This window comes from Triturus cristatus, chromosome 1_2 (assembly GCF_964204655.1).
Source record: "Triturus cristatus chromosome 1_2, aTriCri1.1, whole genome shotgun sequence".
Taxonomy (NCBI): Eukaryota; Metazoa; Chordata; class Amphibia; order Caudata; family Salamandridae; genus Triturus; species Triturus cristatus.
The window spans coordinates 237,113,410-237,134,591 of record NC_140580.1 but is presented as its reverse complement, the minus strand read 5'-3'; the positions used below and the strand labels follow the sequence as shown (position 1 = coordinate 237,134,591).

The 21,182-nt window shown below is 40.5% G+C and overlaps 1 protein-coding gene across 5 annotated transcripts in view; it reads left to right on the top strand.

Annotated features, from left to right (window-relative positions):
• MYPN (myopalladin) overlaps window positions 1-21,182 on the top strand; it is a 2,601,563-nt gene that overhangs the window by 352,835 nt on the left and 2,227,546 nt on the right. For all 5 annotated transcript variants that reach the window (XM_085603535.1, XM_085603537.1, XM_085603533.1 and 2 more), the window contains one exon: window positions 12,137-12,312. In XM_085603535.1, the coding sequence (XP_085459661.1) occupies window positions 12,137-12,312 (176 nt within the window). The remainder of the gene's footprint in view (window positions 1-12,136; window positions 12,313-21,182) is intronic.

Here is a 21,182-nt window from a genome sequence, read left to right as displayed (position 1 = left end):
GGTTGCCTCCCGTGCTGGATCTATGACTGGAGAATTCTTAGAGGCCAAGATGTATCCCTGTTTAGAACCCTACTGGGACATTATAACCAAGCCAGGAGAAAGAAAGCTCCTTTTCCAACTTAGAGCAGGCGCTCTTCCCTCAGATATCTGTCAGCTAAGTGGGAAGGTGGATCCTGTGACAGCTGCCCTGTTTGTGGTATTACTAAAGAATCAATCGGCCACTTTTTATTTTCGTGCAAAGCTTACGCTGCTCCAAGGCGCATCTGGCTGTCCCCGATGTGTAAAAATCTGGGGACCACCAGTAGTATTGTCGCTTTGCGTATTATATGCACCAGCACTTTGACTTGGATTTCAGTAGCCACTGCAAAGTACCTAGGGTGGGCATGGTCGATAAGACAGAGACTGCTAGTCACTTGACTATTCTCTTGTTTAGAAAGAGACTGCTAGTTATTTGACTATTCTCTTGTTTAGATAGAGATTGCTAGTCATCTGACTATTCTCTGCTATGTCATTTCGTCTGCATCTTATCTTAACTTATATACATTTTAAAACTACCCCTGTATTAATCTATTCTTACTATTTTTTTTCAAAATTTCCTTTTGTGAATAGAACAGTATGTTACATAAATAGGATTAGTAATTAAGTTTGAAATTTTCAAGAAGTATGTCTCGTATTCTGATATCATTGATTGGAATATAATTCTTTTTTTAAATGTTGTATGAATTGTTTTTATTGTATATTTGTACTTGCTTTTATGAATGAATTTCGAATAAAGCATACTTTGACTGATTGACAGAACTCCGGAAGCTGAACAAAATGTTTGCAGGGAACAACAAAACTTCACAGATATTACAAACAACAAGTAATAGTTTTTCTGGGCAATATATATTTTACGTCATTTTACACAGTCAGACCATAGTGTTCTGAACAAAGCTGTAAATAATCAAACAACAGTTAGCACCTGATTATGGGTCTGGCGGTCCTCGTGGTGGCGCTACGGTGTTGGTGCAGCCACCGCTGCACTGGCAGTCCAATCGCCCCATAACGAGTTGGACAGTCGCCCCGTCCTGGGACAGCTGCTGCCGCAAGGGAATCACCAGTCTTGAGGCTGCAATATGTTTGGCCGTACCACCGCAGTCCCGCCAATCATTTTCCAAGTTTACTCTCTGCCATGGTGGTTCCAACTCCATGAAAACCGCAACGGAGGGGAAACAAAGGGGTCCTACAGGGCCCACTGGTGCCTCATGCCAAGTAAATACATGCCGGGGTGCACAACATATGCCCCCCTGCATTCAGTCCATGCCGCGCAGCAACTGTTTTTGGTGTTTCCATTGTGCTGACCATTTTCTGAGGGACAGCCGTGAGAACGCCAAAAAACGCCCACCAGACATGAGGAAACTCCTGATCTGGGGGGTTGACCCGACCGTGAGTTTGACAGTGCAGAAGCAGGCCACCGGATTGGCGGTCCGCTCCCACACCACCACACTCGTAATCAGGCCCTTATTGCGCATAGCGATTATGTAGTCATTATGGATACTGCTGAGGACATAAACACTGTAATTGAACATCAAACAAATGCATCCACAAGCTATGGTACTCAAACTTTGACTTCTGAACAAGCTCTGACTTATAGTCAAATTGTATCAAATAATTCAAGAACCCAAACACTCTTGACTAGGGTTAACATAACACCGAACAGTGTGGATAATTCAACAGATGATTCCACTGATACTGTAAAAAGCACAGCAGAAAATTTGGCACTTTTAGTGAGAACATTATAGAATCACAATAATCGTAATCATGATGTATCACATCATAACTTTAAAAACTTGATTCGTTATTCAGACCACACAACTTCAGTTATACCGGTGTATTCAGAAAGAAATAAACTGTCCGAAGATAATTTCACTAGATCAGTCATAACTTCCTCATTACTAAGAAACAAGGAGAATTGTAAGGTAATTATTTCATCACCTCAATGGGCCAACTTTGAACCAACAAAACGGGACCTGTTTACAAACTATAAATCAGAGAGAAAATCTGATAAGTGCACCGTTAAAACATCCTAAAACGTCTCAGTCACTTCAACGAATTCAAGGACATCAATGCTAGCACTTTTAAGAGTACAGGTTGTTATAGGTGAATCAAACAGGTAGCAACATCATGCAAAGAACGTGTACAGCCATCTCAATCATACGAAAATATGGACGAGGCAGGCCGAACTGGAGGTATGGGAATCACAGCGTCACACAGGGATAACCAAAATATTCAACCTATGATACCACTAAAACGGAATACACATTTTAAAGGACCAGAAAAACTACCTGCGTTGGAAAACTTGAAGATCACTGCTAGCAGATTTTAAACAGTAGTCTGGTGTGTCTTTCTGCCATGAACACAAATACATACAGAATGATTACTGAGTCATCACATCAATCCTAACAAATTATAAGTACAATTAAACTCGGCGAGTTTTTAATTTGTTCTTGGAATATTGCAGAAATCGAAGACACAGCTCCACTGGTAATAATCATCTAGTTTCGTACTTCACCAAACATCACAAAATTTGGTTATAGGAATGCAATTTTATTTCCCCTTGAAATGTTGACTACCAAAAGTTTATCAGGTCAACCAAGTGGAGGCTTAATTACCCCTGTGAAAAACAAACTTCGCATGAAAGCCTCGGGCTTTAGTTTCAAATCTAATTACTTTTTAATAGTTTTATCACAAAACAATAATAAAAATCAGTTCCTCATTATAAACTTTTACTTTTCACCTCTGTTAATCAAGAATAAAAGGCACTGTATCAGTCTATCCTTGACAATCTTGAAAGAAGTCATCGAAAAATATGCTAAATCATGTTTAATTCTGACAGGAAATTTCAACCAATGTTTGTTATTTCATACAGTGAATGATGTACTGTCAAATACATTTCCAGATGTAGCATATTACAATTGTCCTCCCCAGACGTCTGACAACAAGAGAAAGCCAACGACAATGGACACGTTAACACCCAATCGAATATTTGAATTGCACCTGAGCTCACTGAATGAAAGAATGGAGAAAGACATCCCGGCCAAACTGACTTTTACTGCAGGAAATTCAAACACAATAATTACAATACATAACTCTAGATTTCACATATGCAGGAATTGCAAGATTGTATCTAGATAGGAAAGTTACCTCAATCCATAGGAAATCATATACCTCCTCAACTACCAGCAATATCTATGGAGAAAGAAAATAGTGACAATTTGCCAATCACCTACAATATAACTATATGCTGGAATGATGACCTAAACTCAAACTACATATTGCTGAGTGATGAAGACTTCATAATTAATTAATCAAGCACTGAGAATAAGAACAATTACCATACTGATGACTGGCTCTTGATTGGAAATATCCAATAAACAAAAAACTGAGTTTTGTGTCTACTAAATCTTGTTACAGGCACAAATCAAGAAACACTGTTTCACAGGTCAGCATGTTTGGCTATCAGGCTAAAAGAAATGTTAAGCAACAGTACATCAAAGAACTAAGACAGCTACTATTTTTTTTTTAATTGAAATCCATATAAAAAGAAACTTTTTGTCCATTCATATATCCATATAATTCATTAAACGTGTCGAATAATACAAAATCATTCAATAGAACCAGTAGGACTGAAAACAGTAAATCCTAAAATCAGTAAATGAGAGACAATATATGCATTTAAGCCAGCATTCGACAAGTGAAACACGTAATATTTTGGAACAGCATCCACTGCCAATATTAACACAAACTAAACAATTGATTGAACCTTAGGTACCTTAAACATATGCTGAGAAATCAGTAAGTATGCCCAGAATAATATTTCATCCTATATCAATCAATACAGCTATGTAGCAATAAAATCTGAAGTGTCGTTTAGTAGATTAAAGTGCTAATATTACTAAAATAGGATTCGAGCATGTTAAAAATACATCCTGAGATATAGGCTCAATTTTGAGATCTTAATCAAAATAGGCTGCCCAAACCATCTCAAACTTCTTAATCCCCCCAATTCGCAGTGCATAGGCTCGTTCGCTTTTTTTAACCTGCTTGATTTTTCGGACCCATTCATTTTAAGTTGGTATAGGATCCGGTCGCCATTTCTGAAGCAAAAGTGATCTAGCGACTGCCATTGCAATATATAATATTGTGATCACCTTGTCAGAAAGATGAAGATCTGGATCAAAGCCAAACACTATCAGCCGAATATTCAAATCTATTGTAATTAAGCATTCAGCTTCAAAATAGCAAAAAATGTCATTCCAGAACCTCTGGATTAGGGGGCATTGTGATATATGTGTCCAATTGGCTGAAGGATCGTTAAGGCAACGAAAGCAATGCCCAGATTGGTTTGGATAAGCCTTAGATAAGAAAAGTGGGGTTCTATAAAGTAGCTATTTGCCTAAAAATAACATCCTACGCCAATTCGTGCCCCTTAACATACTAAAATTGAGATTATTAACTACTGACCACATACTCGCTGTGATTTCCATCTCCTCATGTTTTCCCCATTTAGTTATTGCTTTCTCCATAAGATCCATACCCTTGATAGAGGCTAAAAGCTTTTACCATTCCCCGGGTTTCTTAACTTTAGTGTCTTCTAGTAATTCATATACTAAACATATCCGTTCGATGATCTGAACCAAATTGAGTTTACTCGAAAATGTACTAAAAATGTTATATGACCCAAGGAGAAGGAAATCATTTGGGATTAAATTAGGCATTTCAGCTACATTCAGCCATCTATCATTCCTTAAAAAATCGGAGATTTTCCCAAAGCCAGCCTTGGCCCATTTTTAGGTGTCGCCTAGCAGCGCGCATGCGCTGCATAGGGAAAAAAATACATTTAGCAGTCGCATTGGCTTTTAAGCCAAAAACGTGCACGCGTTCCATTGCCTTTAATGGCAACGCGTGCACGAGTAGAGATTCACTTGCGGTAGCGCGAAGCGCCATATGGTAGCAATTATCGCTTCTGGCGCTGCTCGCTCTCGCAAGTGAAATGGCCAGACTTTTATTGCAGAGTTTCACGCGCGCGGCCAATGCTTGTTTATAATGTCCACAACACACATTTTCATATGTTCACTTCACATGGAACGCATACACAGTCTGTGGTATGGGAATACCCGGTATGGTATAGCTCCAGCCCTCCGGCACATACAATGGACATTAATGCATCTGGGGTAAGATTAGTAGGTCTCTACTCAGGAAGCGGAGCAGCGGTATCCGAGGCCAACTCACCAGTACAAAATACGCAAAACAAAATTAAGTAGCTCTTATAGAATTGCCGAGAGATGTTTTACTGGATCGAATTGGCCAGTTCCGTATGGTTTCCACTGCAATGTGCCATAGCCCATAGGACTATTATGAGGAAACGTTGTCTATTCCAGTTCCACCTTCGACTTGGTTATGGTCATCTAATGTGTCGCTTGGTTTAATTCAACTAGTAGCATTTTGCTGGATTTATCTGCTGGACCTACATTTCAGTGTCAAACCCCGATTATGCTGCTGAAAAATCATCTATTCAAAACCAGTTGTAACTGATGAACTGGAATTTTCACACAGAAGGGAGCTGGGTAAGAAGTTAGAAATGACATAGCACGCACAGAAATAATACAACTTGCCTGACGAGAACATGAAAATGCTTAGTTTATGAGGTGCTCTTCCAGACTCAGGCTTTACAGTCTAAGATCACACGCCACTAGGCGTTCCCAGGTCCTCGGCAGGGTGTGGGAGAGGCTGAACTCCTCAGGCAACCCGTCACGTGGCTCACGTTTACTGCCATGAGTGCAAAAACAGACCTGAGGATGCACCAGATGCTCTGATGGTTTGACACGCCTTCAGGTCAGAGGTCAAAAGGCAACCCGGACATGCACTTCTTGAATACAGTTCAACTCAATTTTTTTGCAGTTTTTTTATATACCGTGAACTCGACCTGAAGGTATTGGATTTACATTACACGACGACACATTCATTTGTGGTAGGCACGGGGAGATGACGCTATTTGCACAGAATCACAGGCTGCTGAGCCGACGCCGGGACTCGAACCCGGTTCACCAGCACCAAAGTCGCCAGCTCTAGCCGTTATGCAAAGAATCACAGGCTGCTGAGCCGACGCCGGGACTCGAACCCGGTTCAGCAGCTCCAAAGTCGGCAGCTCTAGCCGTTACGCCACAAGTATGCTGCTATCAAAAAGAGCTCAGTGGTGTCTGTGGTAGAGGCCTCCCATGCAACAGGATTGTTTCTCTGAACCGTCCAAACCTTTGAGACAGAGCTAGGCCGTGTTAACTGGCTCGGCCCATATAACCACTGGCCTGGGGGGGGTTAGGGTTGAAGGCACAAAGGTGCCAGGGGGCACCGATCAATGAAAATTGGTATTATGAATGAGTGTTGCCCTAGGGCGCTGGTGGGAGCGAGGGAGGGAGGGTTTGAGCCACTGCAGGAAGAGCTAACCTGGTTATGGGGACAACCACCCTCCTCCTCCATGCCTCAAACTAACCTCTTGCGCCTTGAGACAGGTGCAATGGGGTGCACTCCAGGGGCGTTTCCCCTACTCTGTTTCAACCTACCCCTGCCCTCTTTCATTGATGTAAAGAACGACAGTTCCACCCCTCTTCCCCATGACATCACAGAGTTGACAAATTTTGCATCTTTAGTTCCATAACAGTAAGTGGCTAAGGGAGAGAGAGCCAGGAGTATAGACTACCAGGAGTGGAAACTACCAGAAGCAAACAGGCATCAGCGATCTTCTCTTCTGTTGCTGTCTTCATAGCTCAAGAGACAAAGATTGGCAAGGGCAGTGCCAGGGGTACCGAAAGGAAAGCCGGGTATTGTAGCTGCTACACCGTGCTAACCCTAACCACTGACAGGTTTCCCCTATTTTATCTTTTTTTAAAAAAATTATTTTAATATCGGGCAGCTGCAAACTTTAAAAAAAAGTCAAATCAGACCCCTGCACTCATAGTATTCAAAGATTGTGTCTCCAATGTATTGTGTGTGTAACCTGTGAGCTATGGTAGAAGCATTATTACACAAGGAGTAAGGCAGCTAGGCAGTTTATTGACCTCCTCCCAACACACTGTACTCCTGCTCCAGCAAAGCTGAGGATAGATTAAGCTGCACACCTTTTGCACTAGTTCAATATGCGGGCATTGGAAAAGTAGGAACCGTTTCACGAGCAGTAAAGTCAAATGCTGTTAAGGGCTTCGCAAGTCTAATATGTTTGGAGCGCGGATTAGCAATGAGAAAAATATATTTAAAAATGGTAATATCTACATCTCTCCCTCTATACGGGGAGGGGGAGCTTTATTTATTCTTAATCCCTTTGAGCTAAAGTGGTGAATTTGGCAACATGACAGCAAATAGGAGCATTGTCAAAGAGGTGGTTAAAGATAAATTGATGAGAAATTTGCTTTAGACAAAGGCAGCACAGTACAGACGCAATATAACAAAATATACCATCCACGTAAAAGTCACGCCCAGGACAGGGACGTTTTATTTGGAGGGGGAAGCTGGGCAGGAGCAGGGGTGGACCACCCATGTGGGAGAGCAAGGTGGTCGCCTAGGAAGCAAAGTGGGGTTGCTACTTCTGGTAAAAGAAAAGAAAAAATAGAATGGCAATGCTGACAATACTGTTGCATAACCTTCCTCTCACTGGGAAGAGCAGCAGTACACTACCACTGGACGGGGGTCTCTGTGCTTTATTGGGTTAAAAAGTGGAGAGAAGTTGATAGGTTCTTCATGTGAACCTATGACCCCTTGGTTTGGACACAAGCAATGCACTTCTGCCTTGACCTATATACCCTATATCGCACTGTAAACATGAAACAAGCATTGGCATAGCCAATAGGTCTCACTTTTGGGACCTTATAAGTATTTAGTTATGTTGCACAATATCCTTGGTGTAACAACATCAACTGTTGCATGGCTCAACACTTATAAGGTCCCAAAGGCGAGACCTATTGGCTATGCCAATGCTTGTTGTGTAATTGCAGACGAATCTCTAATTCCATATAGTGAAATGAGGCTGGATAACAGAGTTAAGGAGTTGATCGTGGGGATTGAATATCTTCTATAAAAAGTCTGACGTTTATAGAAAAACCACTGCATACACTTATAACGTACTAGTTTAGGAGATTTTACTATTTTTAGTGGGCAGTGAATCTGATTCTCTTTATAAATTAAGTTCATAAAATAATCGATAATTAAACTCATTTGTAGTTCCGGCTTAAACCTTGACATATATTGTGCAAAATAGTAAACTCTAAAGTTAGGGAGAGCTAATCCACCATTTTCCAGCTGCTCATATAAAGTGCTAAGTGCAATTCGGGGGACCTTCTTGCCCCAGAGAAAAGATGTAAACATAGACTCTAATTTAGCAAAGATGGAGGCCGTTAAAACACAGGGAAGTGGGGCAAAATTTAAATCATGTAATTCGGAAATTCGAGCCGTAAAATAAACACCCAGATATCTTTTCGGTTTTGTATTTAGACAAGGAAGAATATCAAGATGTAAATCCATAGGGTCACAGCTACACTGTATTATTTCAGTTTTTAAAATTGATTTTATATTCGCCAAGCGACTCAAATTGTTCAAAAATCTCAAAAGCTTTTGCTTGCACCTCCTTCTCAGGCTTTATTATGAGCATGATATCGTCGGCGTATAATTTCAATTTTCCCATAGTTGGTAAAGGAGGACAGATATCCAAACTATTCCGAATGGCTATCGCCAATGGTTCGATAAAAAAGGCGAATAACACCGGAGACAGTGGGCAGCCTTGGCTAGTCCCCCGTTTAACACTGACTTGGCCAACCTCCGAGGCATTGATAATAATGTTGGCTTCTGCATTCAAGTACAATTTCTGAATCAGCCCCGTAATTTTTGGAGGAATGCCGAAATTTGACAGAATAAAAAATAAGGTCTCCCAAACAACTAGGTCAAATGCCTTCTCCGTGTCTAATAAGAGGACCACAGCTGGTATCTTCCGAGTCTCAAAATAATCAATTGCTTCAGCGAGATTGTGCGTAATAGTTCCAAGCTGCCTTCCTGCGATAAAACCATTTTGGTCAGGATGGATCAGGTGCGAGGCACTTCCATTAAATTGATTAGCTAACAGTTTAGTAATAATTTTACAGTCAGAATTTCAAAGCGTGATGGGACGATAAGAATTGGAGTCTTCACAATCCTTTCCTTTTTTCAAAAAGCTGACTATATTCCCTTTTCTAAATGAAAATGGTATTAAACCACCCTCTAAAATTGAGTTAGCAATCAGCAAAAGATATTCAGAAATGGTGCTCAAAAAGGTTTTCAAAAATTCAGCCGGGAGGCCGTCCGGGCCACAGGCTTTGCCATTAGGGAGATTTTTAATAACATCCCCCAGTTCTTCTTTCGTGAAAGGACTCGCCATACTAATTTCTGCAGCATCTTTTTGGGCAATTCATATCTCTGAAGAAACTCTCCAAAAGATGTCCTGTCAATGGGCTATTGTTGGCCATATATATTCCTATAATGTTGTGACATTATATCACCTATGACTCCCGGGTCATCAGAACTGTACCGGTTAAAGGACATCTCAGTGCGCTTATCTGATTGGTTACTGCATGCTCCCTGGCCAGCCAGGCGAGAAACCTCCCGGTATAATTACTCTCTTCATAGACCTTTTGCCTATGGTGCTGATAAAAGGATTCACTTTTAACATAATATTTTCGCTAAGATCCCATTTTGCCTGATCAAGTTGCCGTTGGTTAAAAGCAGAGGGGCTACCGAGAAAGATATCAAAAGACCTTTGCACTTTCTGCTCTAAAATTTGCTTTTCTTCTTTAACTTTCCTTGCATTATCTGCATCTTTTCCGATGGCTAGTCCCCGTACATAAGCTTTGAGCGAGTCCCAGACCACGTGCGCTGGAGCTGAGCCATGATTTCGCTCAAGAAACTCCTTTATCTCTGTTTTCATAAAAAGCACCCAGCTCTCTTCTAATAGATATTGCCTATTTAGCATCCATCTTTTAGGAGTCGTAATATATTTACCCAACTCTAACTCCATAATGACCATTGCATGATCCGAAAATCCGTTCAGAAGGATTCTCTGCTTGCTAAAAACCAATCTCCTAGAAATTAGGAAAAAATCAATGCGTGAGGAAGTGCGAAATCTACCTGAAAAACAAGTATAGGCGATCTTAGTTGGAAATGCTGCCCTCCATTGATCAGATATGTCCAAGGTCTTGCCATAGTTTTGTAAAGCTTTTAAAGTTTTTGGTTTTAGCTGTTCTTTGGATATAGCTGAGGAGTCAATTTTAGGGTTCATTAAAAAATTAAAATCTCCCCCTATGATCAATTCGCCAGGTATTTGAATTAAAGATTGAAAAAACTCTTCGTATGGCATAGGATTATCCTCTCCTGGGGCATATATGCTGGCAAAAGTTAAACGTCTATTCCCAAGATTGCAGGTGACCCAGCACCACCTTCCGCTCTGATCACTTATAGAATTACCTACCTCAGCCTGAATTTTTTTGCAATGGAAGATCGCCGTACCCCGATGAGACGCCGAAGAGGAAGAAAAGCCCCTATATGCTGCCCAGGACCTAAACATTGGGAAGTCTAATAGTTTCCCCGCCGGTATGTGAGTCTTTTGTATTAAAATGGTTGCTGGATTTTCTGTCTTAATCCATGCCTCAATGGCCCACATTTTCTTATTATTATTGAGGCCATTAACATTGAAAGAAACCACTTTCAAAATGTCCTTTTTATCCATTAGCAGATGGCAAGATATTAACCGGACAGCCTTGCAACATAGACAAAAGTATTCTGGAAAACTATGGCATCAGTCAATAGCCCCATCCTAAGCCTAACCAAATATGAGTATAATAATAATGAATGGATGATTCTGGATTTAAAAAAATGATTTCTTTTTTCCCTCATGCTCTCTTTTCCACCCCCTTGACCCCACCCTCCACCCAAAGCCACCATGAGCAGACCACTGTCCCTGCTCACACCTGACAGGCTATCCCTCCCCCCCTTAACTGGCACTATGACTTGGTGCCAAGTGCTACCGGTCTACCTACCCCCCCCCCCCTTCAATAGAAGAGATAGCAGAAAAAAGCAAAAGAAAAATAAAAAGTAGGGAAAACAGAAGGCAATGGAAAAGAGGTTGCCTAGGAAGATATGCCTGAAAAGGAAGGCCAAGAAAGTGAGATCTGCTGAAAAGCTAGGGCTAGCATTAAGTCAATTAAACCTTCCTCTTGCAAAGCCAAGTCCAACTTATCTGAGAAACTACCCAAAAGAGATTAATGTGTGATAAAGGAGACTGTAAGTTAAAAATATGAGAGAGGTGTATCCGCACATTCTTCCAAAAGGAAGCAACAGCAGGACAGGAAAAAAGGAGGTGCATCAGATCAACCTGAGGCGATTGACCAGACCAACAAGTCACATCAGTCGAGTGTTTAACTTTTGCTATGGAAGCAGGTGTATAATATAGTCTGTGGTAAATAAAGAACAGGGACTGAGTAGTGGAAGTAGATATAGATATCTGCCGAGATCTACACCATATTTTGTTCCAAAAATAAATAGTCCAATCACAACCCAAATCCGCCTCCCAAGCAGTTTCCACCTTAGATTTAGAACGAATTAGAATTAGAACGAATTAGAACGAATTAGAATTTAGAACGACGCAAGCTTTTGACATGATAAAAAGCCATTTTATTCCTACAGCAAATGGGTGGCCTGCCGGTCTGATATGAAGGCTGGGGAGGAGGGGTGTCATTTTATAAAATGCTCGCTTACAACAATGAACAGATACTGATATGGTACAATGTACTCTTGCTGGCTGGCCTGTTTTGACTAATGTTCCCTCGTATGATGCATTTATTGTTATTAATTTAACTCAGGATAGTACTGACTGGTGCAAAGTGTTTTAAGACTGTCCTTTGAATTTATTTTTATCCTTTTAACTTTCTTTTAATATGTCCTTATTTGTGTATTGTTGCTGGTGTGCACTTTAATGGCTATTTTATTTTTAGCGTAATAAAGATGATTGGATGATAATGATGACTGCTAGATTTTTTCGTTTGTAAGGTTGTTTTTACTGAAATTATACAAATATGTCTTGCAGCTGGTACTGTGAGGGAAAAGAGCTTGAAAACTCACCGGATATTCAAATCATGCAAGATGGAAATGTGCACTCCTTGGTTATTTCTGAGGCTTTTCAAGAAGATACAGGACGTTATTCCTGCTTTGCATCAAACATCCACGGTACAGATTCAACATCTGCTGAGATTTACATAGAAGGTAATTCTAAATATGTTCGGCACGAACAGGACGTTGAGAATGATATATTTACTGAGGTGTATAATGTAGGAAGACTTCTTCGAGATGGTATTTCCAATATACCAGGGAATATTTTTGTGTTACTAGGCAGTAGATGGAAAATATTTTGAATACATGTTGTCAAACTGATCTGAGTATTTTAGAAAATGACACATTTGTTGCAGATAAAAAGAATATGCAGTAGTTACTAACCCTGTGACAAAACAAATGGGTCCATTTCCAGATATTGGTTTAGGAATGGTTGTTTATTTATTTATTGTGCTGTTTTTTGTTGTATGATCAAGGTTATACAGTTGCAGCAGACATGAATAAAAATGGTAGTTTGCCATTGTTACAGTAGTCATGGATAACATTACAGCATATACCATTCAGCTAGGCTTTTACCTTCCTAGGTATGTGTGTGTTATGAGCCTTGGTTTCTACAAACAAAAAAAAGCTGATAGTGGAGGAAAGGTATAGGAAGCTTGCTTTTTATATAGTTTACCAAAATGAGGTACACTATGTAGAAAGGCCAGATGACCCTTATTGGCTTACAGGGCCTAAATTAATTATCGCAAATGCTTTTTTGTGATAGTGTGGATGAGCAGTTTCGTTTTGTCAGAGGTTAGTGTAAGCATTTGTTATTCACACAGTGTCAATAAATGAGACACACTCGAGAAGAAACTCGAGACCAATTTACAAAAATAACATACATTTTAATATAATTTTTGGCACCAAGAACATCGTAATTGGGTAAGAACTTTAGAGGGTATTACATATTACAGTAGAAAATGACAGCTATGATATTTGAGGCATGAGCCTTGAACGCGGTCATTTTATCCTATGAGAGAAACATTCACTGCATAGTGTCACTTGCAAACGACTTGTAGGACTGATCTTCTGGACATAAGGTGAGTAGGGGCCAAATCTAAGGAAGCACCAAGAGTTCAGTTTTAGCTGCCCTGGGGTGTCCGGGTGCAGGGTGCTTTCAACGGTGGTAGCCTTGAGAGGTACATGCTGTAGTCAATGGAAAAAGGACCTGTAAGAAAGAGGCTGCAAGGGGGTTCTGAGGGACCAGTCCGTCAGAACCCAAAAGGGGGCTCCATGCTTTGGAGTCTCAGTGCCACAGAGACACCATTGGTTTCAATGGACTCGGGCTCAAGGGCTCGGTGCATAGATGTTTTGTTCGGCGGGTCATCGAGTTTGAGGCTCCCACGGTTCGCAGTGCACCTGCAGAAGAGAGAGAAGAAACACAGCAAGACGACTTCAGGCAGGGAGCTGGCCTCTGGTGAAGTCCCTCGACATGCAGGTCAGTTTTGGTGGTGTTCGGACTGAACACAAACAAGCCTTTGTGCTTGCAACAGGCTTTGGTACCTTGCATATTGGTGTTGGGTGGCTCCTGGCATTCCTGGCATCTCCACACTTGGTGGGGAGATGGATCTGACAACCTGGAGCATGATGTCCTCTTCCTGGGTGGCTGCTGTTTCGGTAGACCCAGTGGTCTGCAGATCGATGTACCGGACGTCGCAGTTGGTACCTGCAGGCTTCAGGGAAGTGGCTCCTCCACTTTAAGGGATATGCTGGTTGGTGGAGGAAGTGCTGGCAGCCCATCGAGGGTTTTGGAGGATGCACAGCTGCAGGGTGAGTTGGGTCTTTGCGATTGTCGGGACATGAGCAGGCAGGCAAGTTTTTAAACAAAAGTCCACAGCTAGTCCTCTGTTCTCAGGTTCTTCGGCTCTTCTTTGTCCTTCACCTTCTGGAGTCAATTGAGTCTGAGTTCCTGGTGTCAGGGGGGCAGCTAAATACTTAATATAGGGGTGTTGAGGGGAATGAAGGCTAGTAGCCAATGGGCTACTTACCCTTGTGTCACTACATCCCCTATATGACCACTTCCTGTCCCAGAGTTCCTAATTTAACCAAAATCAAGATGGTGGAACCCTTCTTTCATGGACCACATCAGGCAGCCCATCTTAGTGGGCTAACTAGCCTGGTGGTACAACACGCCTGCTTGCATAGCTAATTTCTCATCTGTCCTGGTGCCAAATGGGCATCAGGGCAGGGGGTGGCATATCCTAGGTCTTGGGGGAACCGGGCATTGCATATAAAAGGCAGCAGGGGCTTTGAAACCCCTGGCCTTGATATGTTAAATTACTAGCCATCCTGCTGAAGGAGGTCAGAACACCTTCCTTCAGAGCAGGCAATGTTTCTGGCCTCAGAGAGCATGGGCTCTCACCTTCCAGGGGCCAGAAAGATGTCTGTGGTGTCAGGCTGAATGATACCAATCAGCCAGCACACTAGATAGTGGTATGTTTTTTCATGGGACACTTCTAAGGTGCCCTCTGGGTGCATGTCTTAATAGATCCACTACTGGCATAAGTATGGATTTAGAAGACAAGGTGTTTGATACCAAACACCATAGGTTTCAGTAAAGCTATCATGTAGCTGGGGAACTCGTAACCACCAGTGCCCAGTACACATACTTAAGATGGTTCCTCTGTTCACATGTAATATCTATTAATTGAACTAGATAGTGCAGGGGCATATCTGCTCATGCGGCTATATCCTCCCATGTAATATATGGGGCTATAAGGCCTGCTGTAGGAGTGACTTACATATATTGCATGCAGTGTATATGAGCATGGCACAAAAGGTGTGTGTCATGTTGTGTTTTCACACTTATTTGTACCATCTCACGAAGTCTGCAATGGCAGTCTGCATGAGTTTGGTGGTGGCACCCATGGCACTACACATGCTGCTGCCCTTAGGGACTTTCTTTAATACCCATGCCCTAGGTACCAGGGGTACCATTTACTAGGGACTTGCAGAGGTGCTAAAGGTCTTGCCAATTGGGGTACAATTGAACAGTTACCTTGTTTTAGTGAAAGAGCACTGCCATCGGGGACCTGGTTAGAAGGAACCCAGTGCACTTTACATTAAATACCAGGAACAAAGTGGGGGTGACCATGTCAAAAAGGGGCACTTTCCTACACAAAGGCATGCAAAATGCATAGTATAGGGCATTCAATAAAATATGTACTACTGACATTTTACACAAATTAGCTTTAGCAATTATGTAAATCAAACAACTGCACACTACCAAAATGCTGCATTTTCTTTTGCTCTTAGTGGTTGTTACCTAACAGTGACAATCATATATGGAAGTTGAGAGAAGCCTAATTGTATTCACAACCCTCTAGATATTGTTTACATAATGATTGCTTCTGACAACCCTTCACAATCCTGATGAACTAAAAAGCTTGAGGACCAACAAATCTGGAAATCTGAGGGTTCCGTGTGATTAAAGAAGATTTACTACTGGGGAAGTTTTATGGATGATGTTGCCTGGGTCTACTTACACAATAACAGTCGGTGGACAGTCCTTTTTGTGCTGCATGAGAAGTAAATGGAAAGAGACTTTCAGACCAATATTTGAATACAGTGTAACCAATTTAGTTACACAAGAACTCGATTCGACAACTAAATCTCAAGTTGATAAGTTTCTTTCAGATTCAAAAACAGATTAATATAAACCAATCTAAGCATAATAGTATAGAAATACGGTGTAAATAGGATGAAGCCAAATATTCTGAAGCAATTTAACTCTATATAACAAAAATAAAATACCAAATTTAATTATACTTACATTAGTAATAAGGAAACCAAATTGAGCATTAGATAGCATCAATACGTCATTAAAGATAAGCATGAACCTACTATCTGTCCCTACACTACTACCAAGGTAGCAATCCTCAACTAAGAACGTGAATTTAAGTAAAGAATGAAAGGTGCCAGCTGTCAGAGTCTTCTGTAGAAGAAACTCCAACTAGGGTCAAGTAGCTTGAAGCCACACTAACCAAAAAGAGGTCTGTACCTCAAGGTGTCCTAAGACTAAGTGCTAACTAACCCTCACTACGTTACATCATAAGCATTAGTTACGTTCAAGACACATCCCACAACTCCACTTGGTATTTTTCCATACTATCAGCACACTTTGGCTTCTTTCACCTCCCTTTCGTTGCCATAAATCATTATCTCAGCCGTCTTTGGTCTTGTCTCCTTCTCCCATGAGAACTCACCTCCTTATCACATTTCTTCATGACAATTGCTGCTTCACATGCCTTGCTATCTACTAAGAATAAAGAACCTTTTCTGTCAACTAATGAAGCCATGTCCACCTGCAGTGGTAACATAAAATACATGCAAAATTTCTTCTGCACGAGTAAAATATGAATTTGAATGTTAAGCTCTGAGGTGAGTTGAATTTAAATACATATCAGGCCCACAATTTAGGCTAAGTCAACAAATGCATGGGTTACATTATGTGTACTTCTCTAAACAAAAATAAATCAATGTTCTCAACTTGTATATTTAGAATTAATAAAGTAGTGACATAATTATTCATTTAGGATTCCTAAACACATAAAGACTTATTTTAGAAGACATATCACTCTATCATCTATTCACGAACACATTTACAAACACTTTTCATGAAATATTAATACATAATTACCACAATCCTGTCAGTTACATCTCTAAACACACAAGCGATTTGCATTAGTTTGCAGGGATACATTAAACTACAACAATAACTCACTCAAGAAAGTCACCAGAGAAGAGCCAAAACAATACATGTAGCGCTCCTTTTAAAAGCTTTATTTTATATGACATGCCTAAATATTCGTCGTGTCATGATTGATATACTATTGTTTGATAGAGAAATCTACAAATAAAACTGAAATCCTGCCGAGTAAGATAGAATAAGGGTTGTACCACATCAAGTCCAATCCCTGTCACAATTTGAGCAATCTACGTCAAGTGTCACTGACTATCAATGACAAGATCACTCATATTTGTTAATGCCCAAGCTATGCCCCTCTACAGCCAATAGCATTCCGTCTTGATACTTATTATTCAAACCACACAATTAGTGCAAGAATGAGATCTCAATAATTCTCCCAAAAATGCACATACTAATCATTTTACTCGGATAAATACAAAACATGAAATTACTAATCCGGGAGAAAGCGTGAGCATCGTATCACAGTGCCAACGTTAACAAATACGCACAAAAGTTTATTAACACATAAAATCCTCCATATGATACGTCACAACATACCCAATACTTTTTCATGTTGTGACGATAGAACAGGTGGCAACAGTCCTATCCCAATTGTGATAACACCTCTGACAACTGGAGTACATCACAATGTGTAAGAAAAAGAAGAACACGATCCAAGAAAAACCAATAAGAAGCTAAAGCAACAAGAAGCAAAAGATCAGGTTATGAAAGAGAAAGAAAAGAAAGGTCAAATGCCAAATATGCGACAATAATTCAATACAGATAGAACACTGGTAGGATACAGCATACAATATCAATGGCAAGTTCATTCAATTTGCTAAAATCCTATAACATCAAGTTAAGTCACCTAAAAGTATTCATCTGCATCTATAGGATAGATATGCATAAGGCGAGTTACTCCCACAAATGTTGCAACACCATCATCTCCACACCAACCGAAACATCATTATCTGACAATGGATCATAAATCATTACTCTGAATCAACTCCCCAAAAAGAATTGTAATTCATGATCGGTGTTTAACCCGAGCTTGACCGATTTCAATTTCATGATCCAAGTTGCCTCGGTTCGACGTTGCAAGAGTTCTCTGTCCCCGCCCCGTATATTCGGTGGGACATGCTCAATGCCATAAAAGCCAAATTGTTTATAATCACCTTATGCAGGACATAAGGAAGCATGAATGACCATTGGATATCTCGCATCAACTTGTTTAAGGTCTCGCATGTGCTCGCTAATCCGTTCTTTAAGCATGCGAATAGTGCTGCCCACATAATATTTCTTAAATTTACACACAATTATGTACACTACATATCGTGTCAGACAATTAATACTTTGTTTAATCTTGAATTGTCTTCCATCTGGACCAAAAAAAGATAACACATTCTGCATGGCCCATCTACACACCCCACAGCTCCCACATTTGTGAAAACCCAGTGTTCTATGTGTGAGCCAATTATGGCTCCCCACGACATTAGGTACAGTAGGGCTCAGAATTGATTTCAGTGTTCTACCCCTCCTATAGGTTATAAGAGGTCTTTGCGTAGTAAACGTATCCAAAGTCTGCCAATGTTTATGCACACTTTTCTGCAGAACTGTAGAGAATTTAGTGAAATCAGTGACAAGTCTCACTGATTGGTTTGTTTGAATCTTACTTTTTGTTGCCTTCAATGTTTCAATACGTTGTATCTTCATGATTCGTTTCTCCGCCTTGTTAAGGCAGATATCCTGATAACCTCTAGCCTTAAACCTGGACTTCATGGCACTCAGGCATACAGAGAACTCATACTCTTGGCTACAGTTTCTCCTGGCTCTGGTGAACTCCCCAAAGAGGATTGCCGCAATCTGATGATGTGGCTGGGCACTTGATGCATGTAACATAGCGTTGCATGCCGTGGGTTTTCGATAAAGTTTACTATTCAGAGTTCCATCCTGTACATACAGTTCAGTATCTAAAAAGACAATGCTGGTAAGGCTATGTTGATGTGTGAAACTTACACCCAAAGTGTCGGCATTCAAATTCAGATAACATTTCTTCAATGTCTCTTCTGTCCCAGACCATAGTAAAAGGCAATCATCTATATATCGTCCCCAATATATGATGAACTGATTGAATTCTGCGCCCTTGACACTCCAAATCCATTTAGCTTAAAAAAACCCCATGAAAATATTTGCAAAGGAAGGCGCAAATTTAGAACCCATAGCCACCCCACATGTTTGTTTATACCATTGGCCTTCCAACAAAAAACAGTTGTTATTCAAGACGATTTCGGCCATGTGTAAAAGCATTTTGGAGTGATAAAATTGGGTCGCTGGTTGTTTACTCAAAAACCATTCCATCGCTTGCAAACCCTTCCCTGGGTCAATGACAGTGTAAAGTGACACCACATCTAATGTGGCAAGAATGATGTCGTCTTGCCAGGAGAGATCATTCAAAAGACTAAGAATATGTTTCGTGTCTCTTATATAGGCCGGTAGATTCTCTACTATTGGTTGTAAAAACAGATCTACATATTCAGCCATTCTTTCTGTGGGGCCCCCAATACTGGAGACAATAGGTCTCCCAGGTGGAAACGGAAGATTTGTGTGCACCTTAGGTAATGTATAAAGTACAGGATATCTTGATCTCTGTACTTTTAAGTACATGCATTCATCTTCACTTAGTAATCCTTCTGATTGCCATTGTTTAAGAAATTTATTGATGAGGATGGTGAGAGGTCCAATGGGATTGGAACTCAACTTCTGATAACATTCTGTATTACTGAGTTGTTTAAACACTTCTCCATTGTAGTCCTCTTTATCCATCACCACAATGTTGCCTCCCTTATCTGCTTCCCTAATAATGATGGAATTATTCGTGGATAGCATGTCAAGGGCTTGTCGTTCATTGTAGGATAAGTTATCATCACTAATACACCCTCTGGATTTCATCTTAGTCTCATATTTATCGATGTCATTAATAACCAAGTTATAGAATATGTCAATGGTATTCCCCATTGGCATGACAGGAGTCCATCGGGACTTAGATTTCAGTCCACTGGATATAGGACAGACAGCCTCTACATTGAGTTCACTAAGAAGATTACTAATGTCATCGGGTGTATCCTCCTGATTAGTAATGGAGAGTAAAACCTGAGTGTCATAAACATCCTGAATACTGAGTACATCTGAGTCATCACACACTGGGATATTTCTGATGCCTTTATTTTGCAATGGACTATTCAAATTTTTTTTTTTCAATTTTAGATTTCTTATAAATTTAAAGAGATCTATTCTCGCCTTACAGGTATCGCATCTTTCTGTGGGACAAAAGCCAAGCCCTTTCTTCAGCAATGTAATCATATCATGTGTTGGTGTCATGGAAGAGAGGTTAATAATATCCACCCCCTCCCGAGATATCTCATCTAGTTCTTCTTGTCTACCGATCTTAGATTCATCTTTGTTTCGATTGTGCCCTGCTCTCTTCCCCCTCCGGGTTTTCTTAGCTGGCCACCTCGAGTGTGCATATTCACTTGGAAACAGATTATCAGGTTACAACTTGTAGATATATGTTGGTATTTGACTGGGCGAGCCAGTTTTTTTTTTGTCTCTGTTTGGGAATATGTTGTGACCCGTGCCCCTCTCTCTTGTTTTTGACGTTGTCTTACAGCAAGTGGAAAGTGTATAATAAATCCGTCCTATAGATTTATATGGATTCGACACTTTGCGTCCTTAGTCGTGATAGAATCATCACTGGCTAAGTGGTAAGTGTTGTTTGGCCTGGTTATTTTTCATATCAGCTGAACCAACCGGGTCTGGTATGATAATGTATTGTTTTATTTTATGTTTTTATAGATTTATTAAGACATAGAACTTCAGTTTCACGCCAGAAAGGTAGTGTAGTCACTTTTGGTATTTGACTATTACGCTTCTACTGGCTTATGGGGAGATCTTACACTTTATTTCTTCAGTTTCTCTCACTGCGGTGTTTTTCTATGTATTCTTGTATTTGTTGTAACTTTTGGGGTTTGCCTTCCATTTTAAATCTAGATTTTTTGACCCTGACACAACAATTTGGTGTTTTGTGACATATTTTCAGGCATTCTTTTTACTTATTCTGACGACCTGAAAATATGATAAATTCTGTCTGTGACAGTGTTCATGATCAATTGTACTCTTGAATATGCTTAGGAGTTTCTATATTGTTTTAACTATTGAGATTTTAGTCCAGACATGTTATGCACACTGGGATTTTCTTGTGATACACATGTTGAGTATAATTTATGATGTGTTGGCT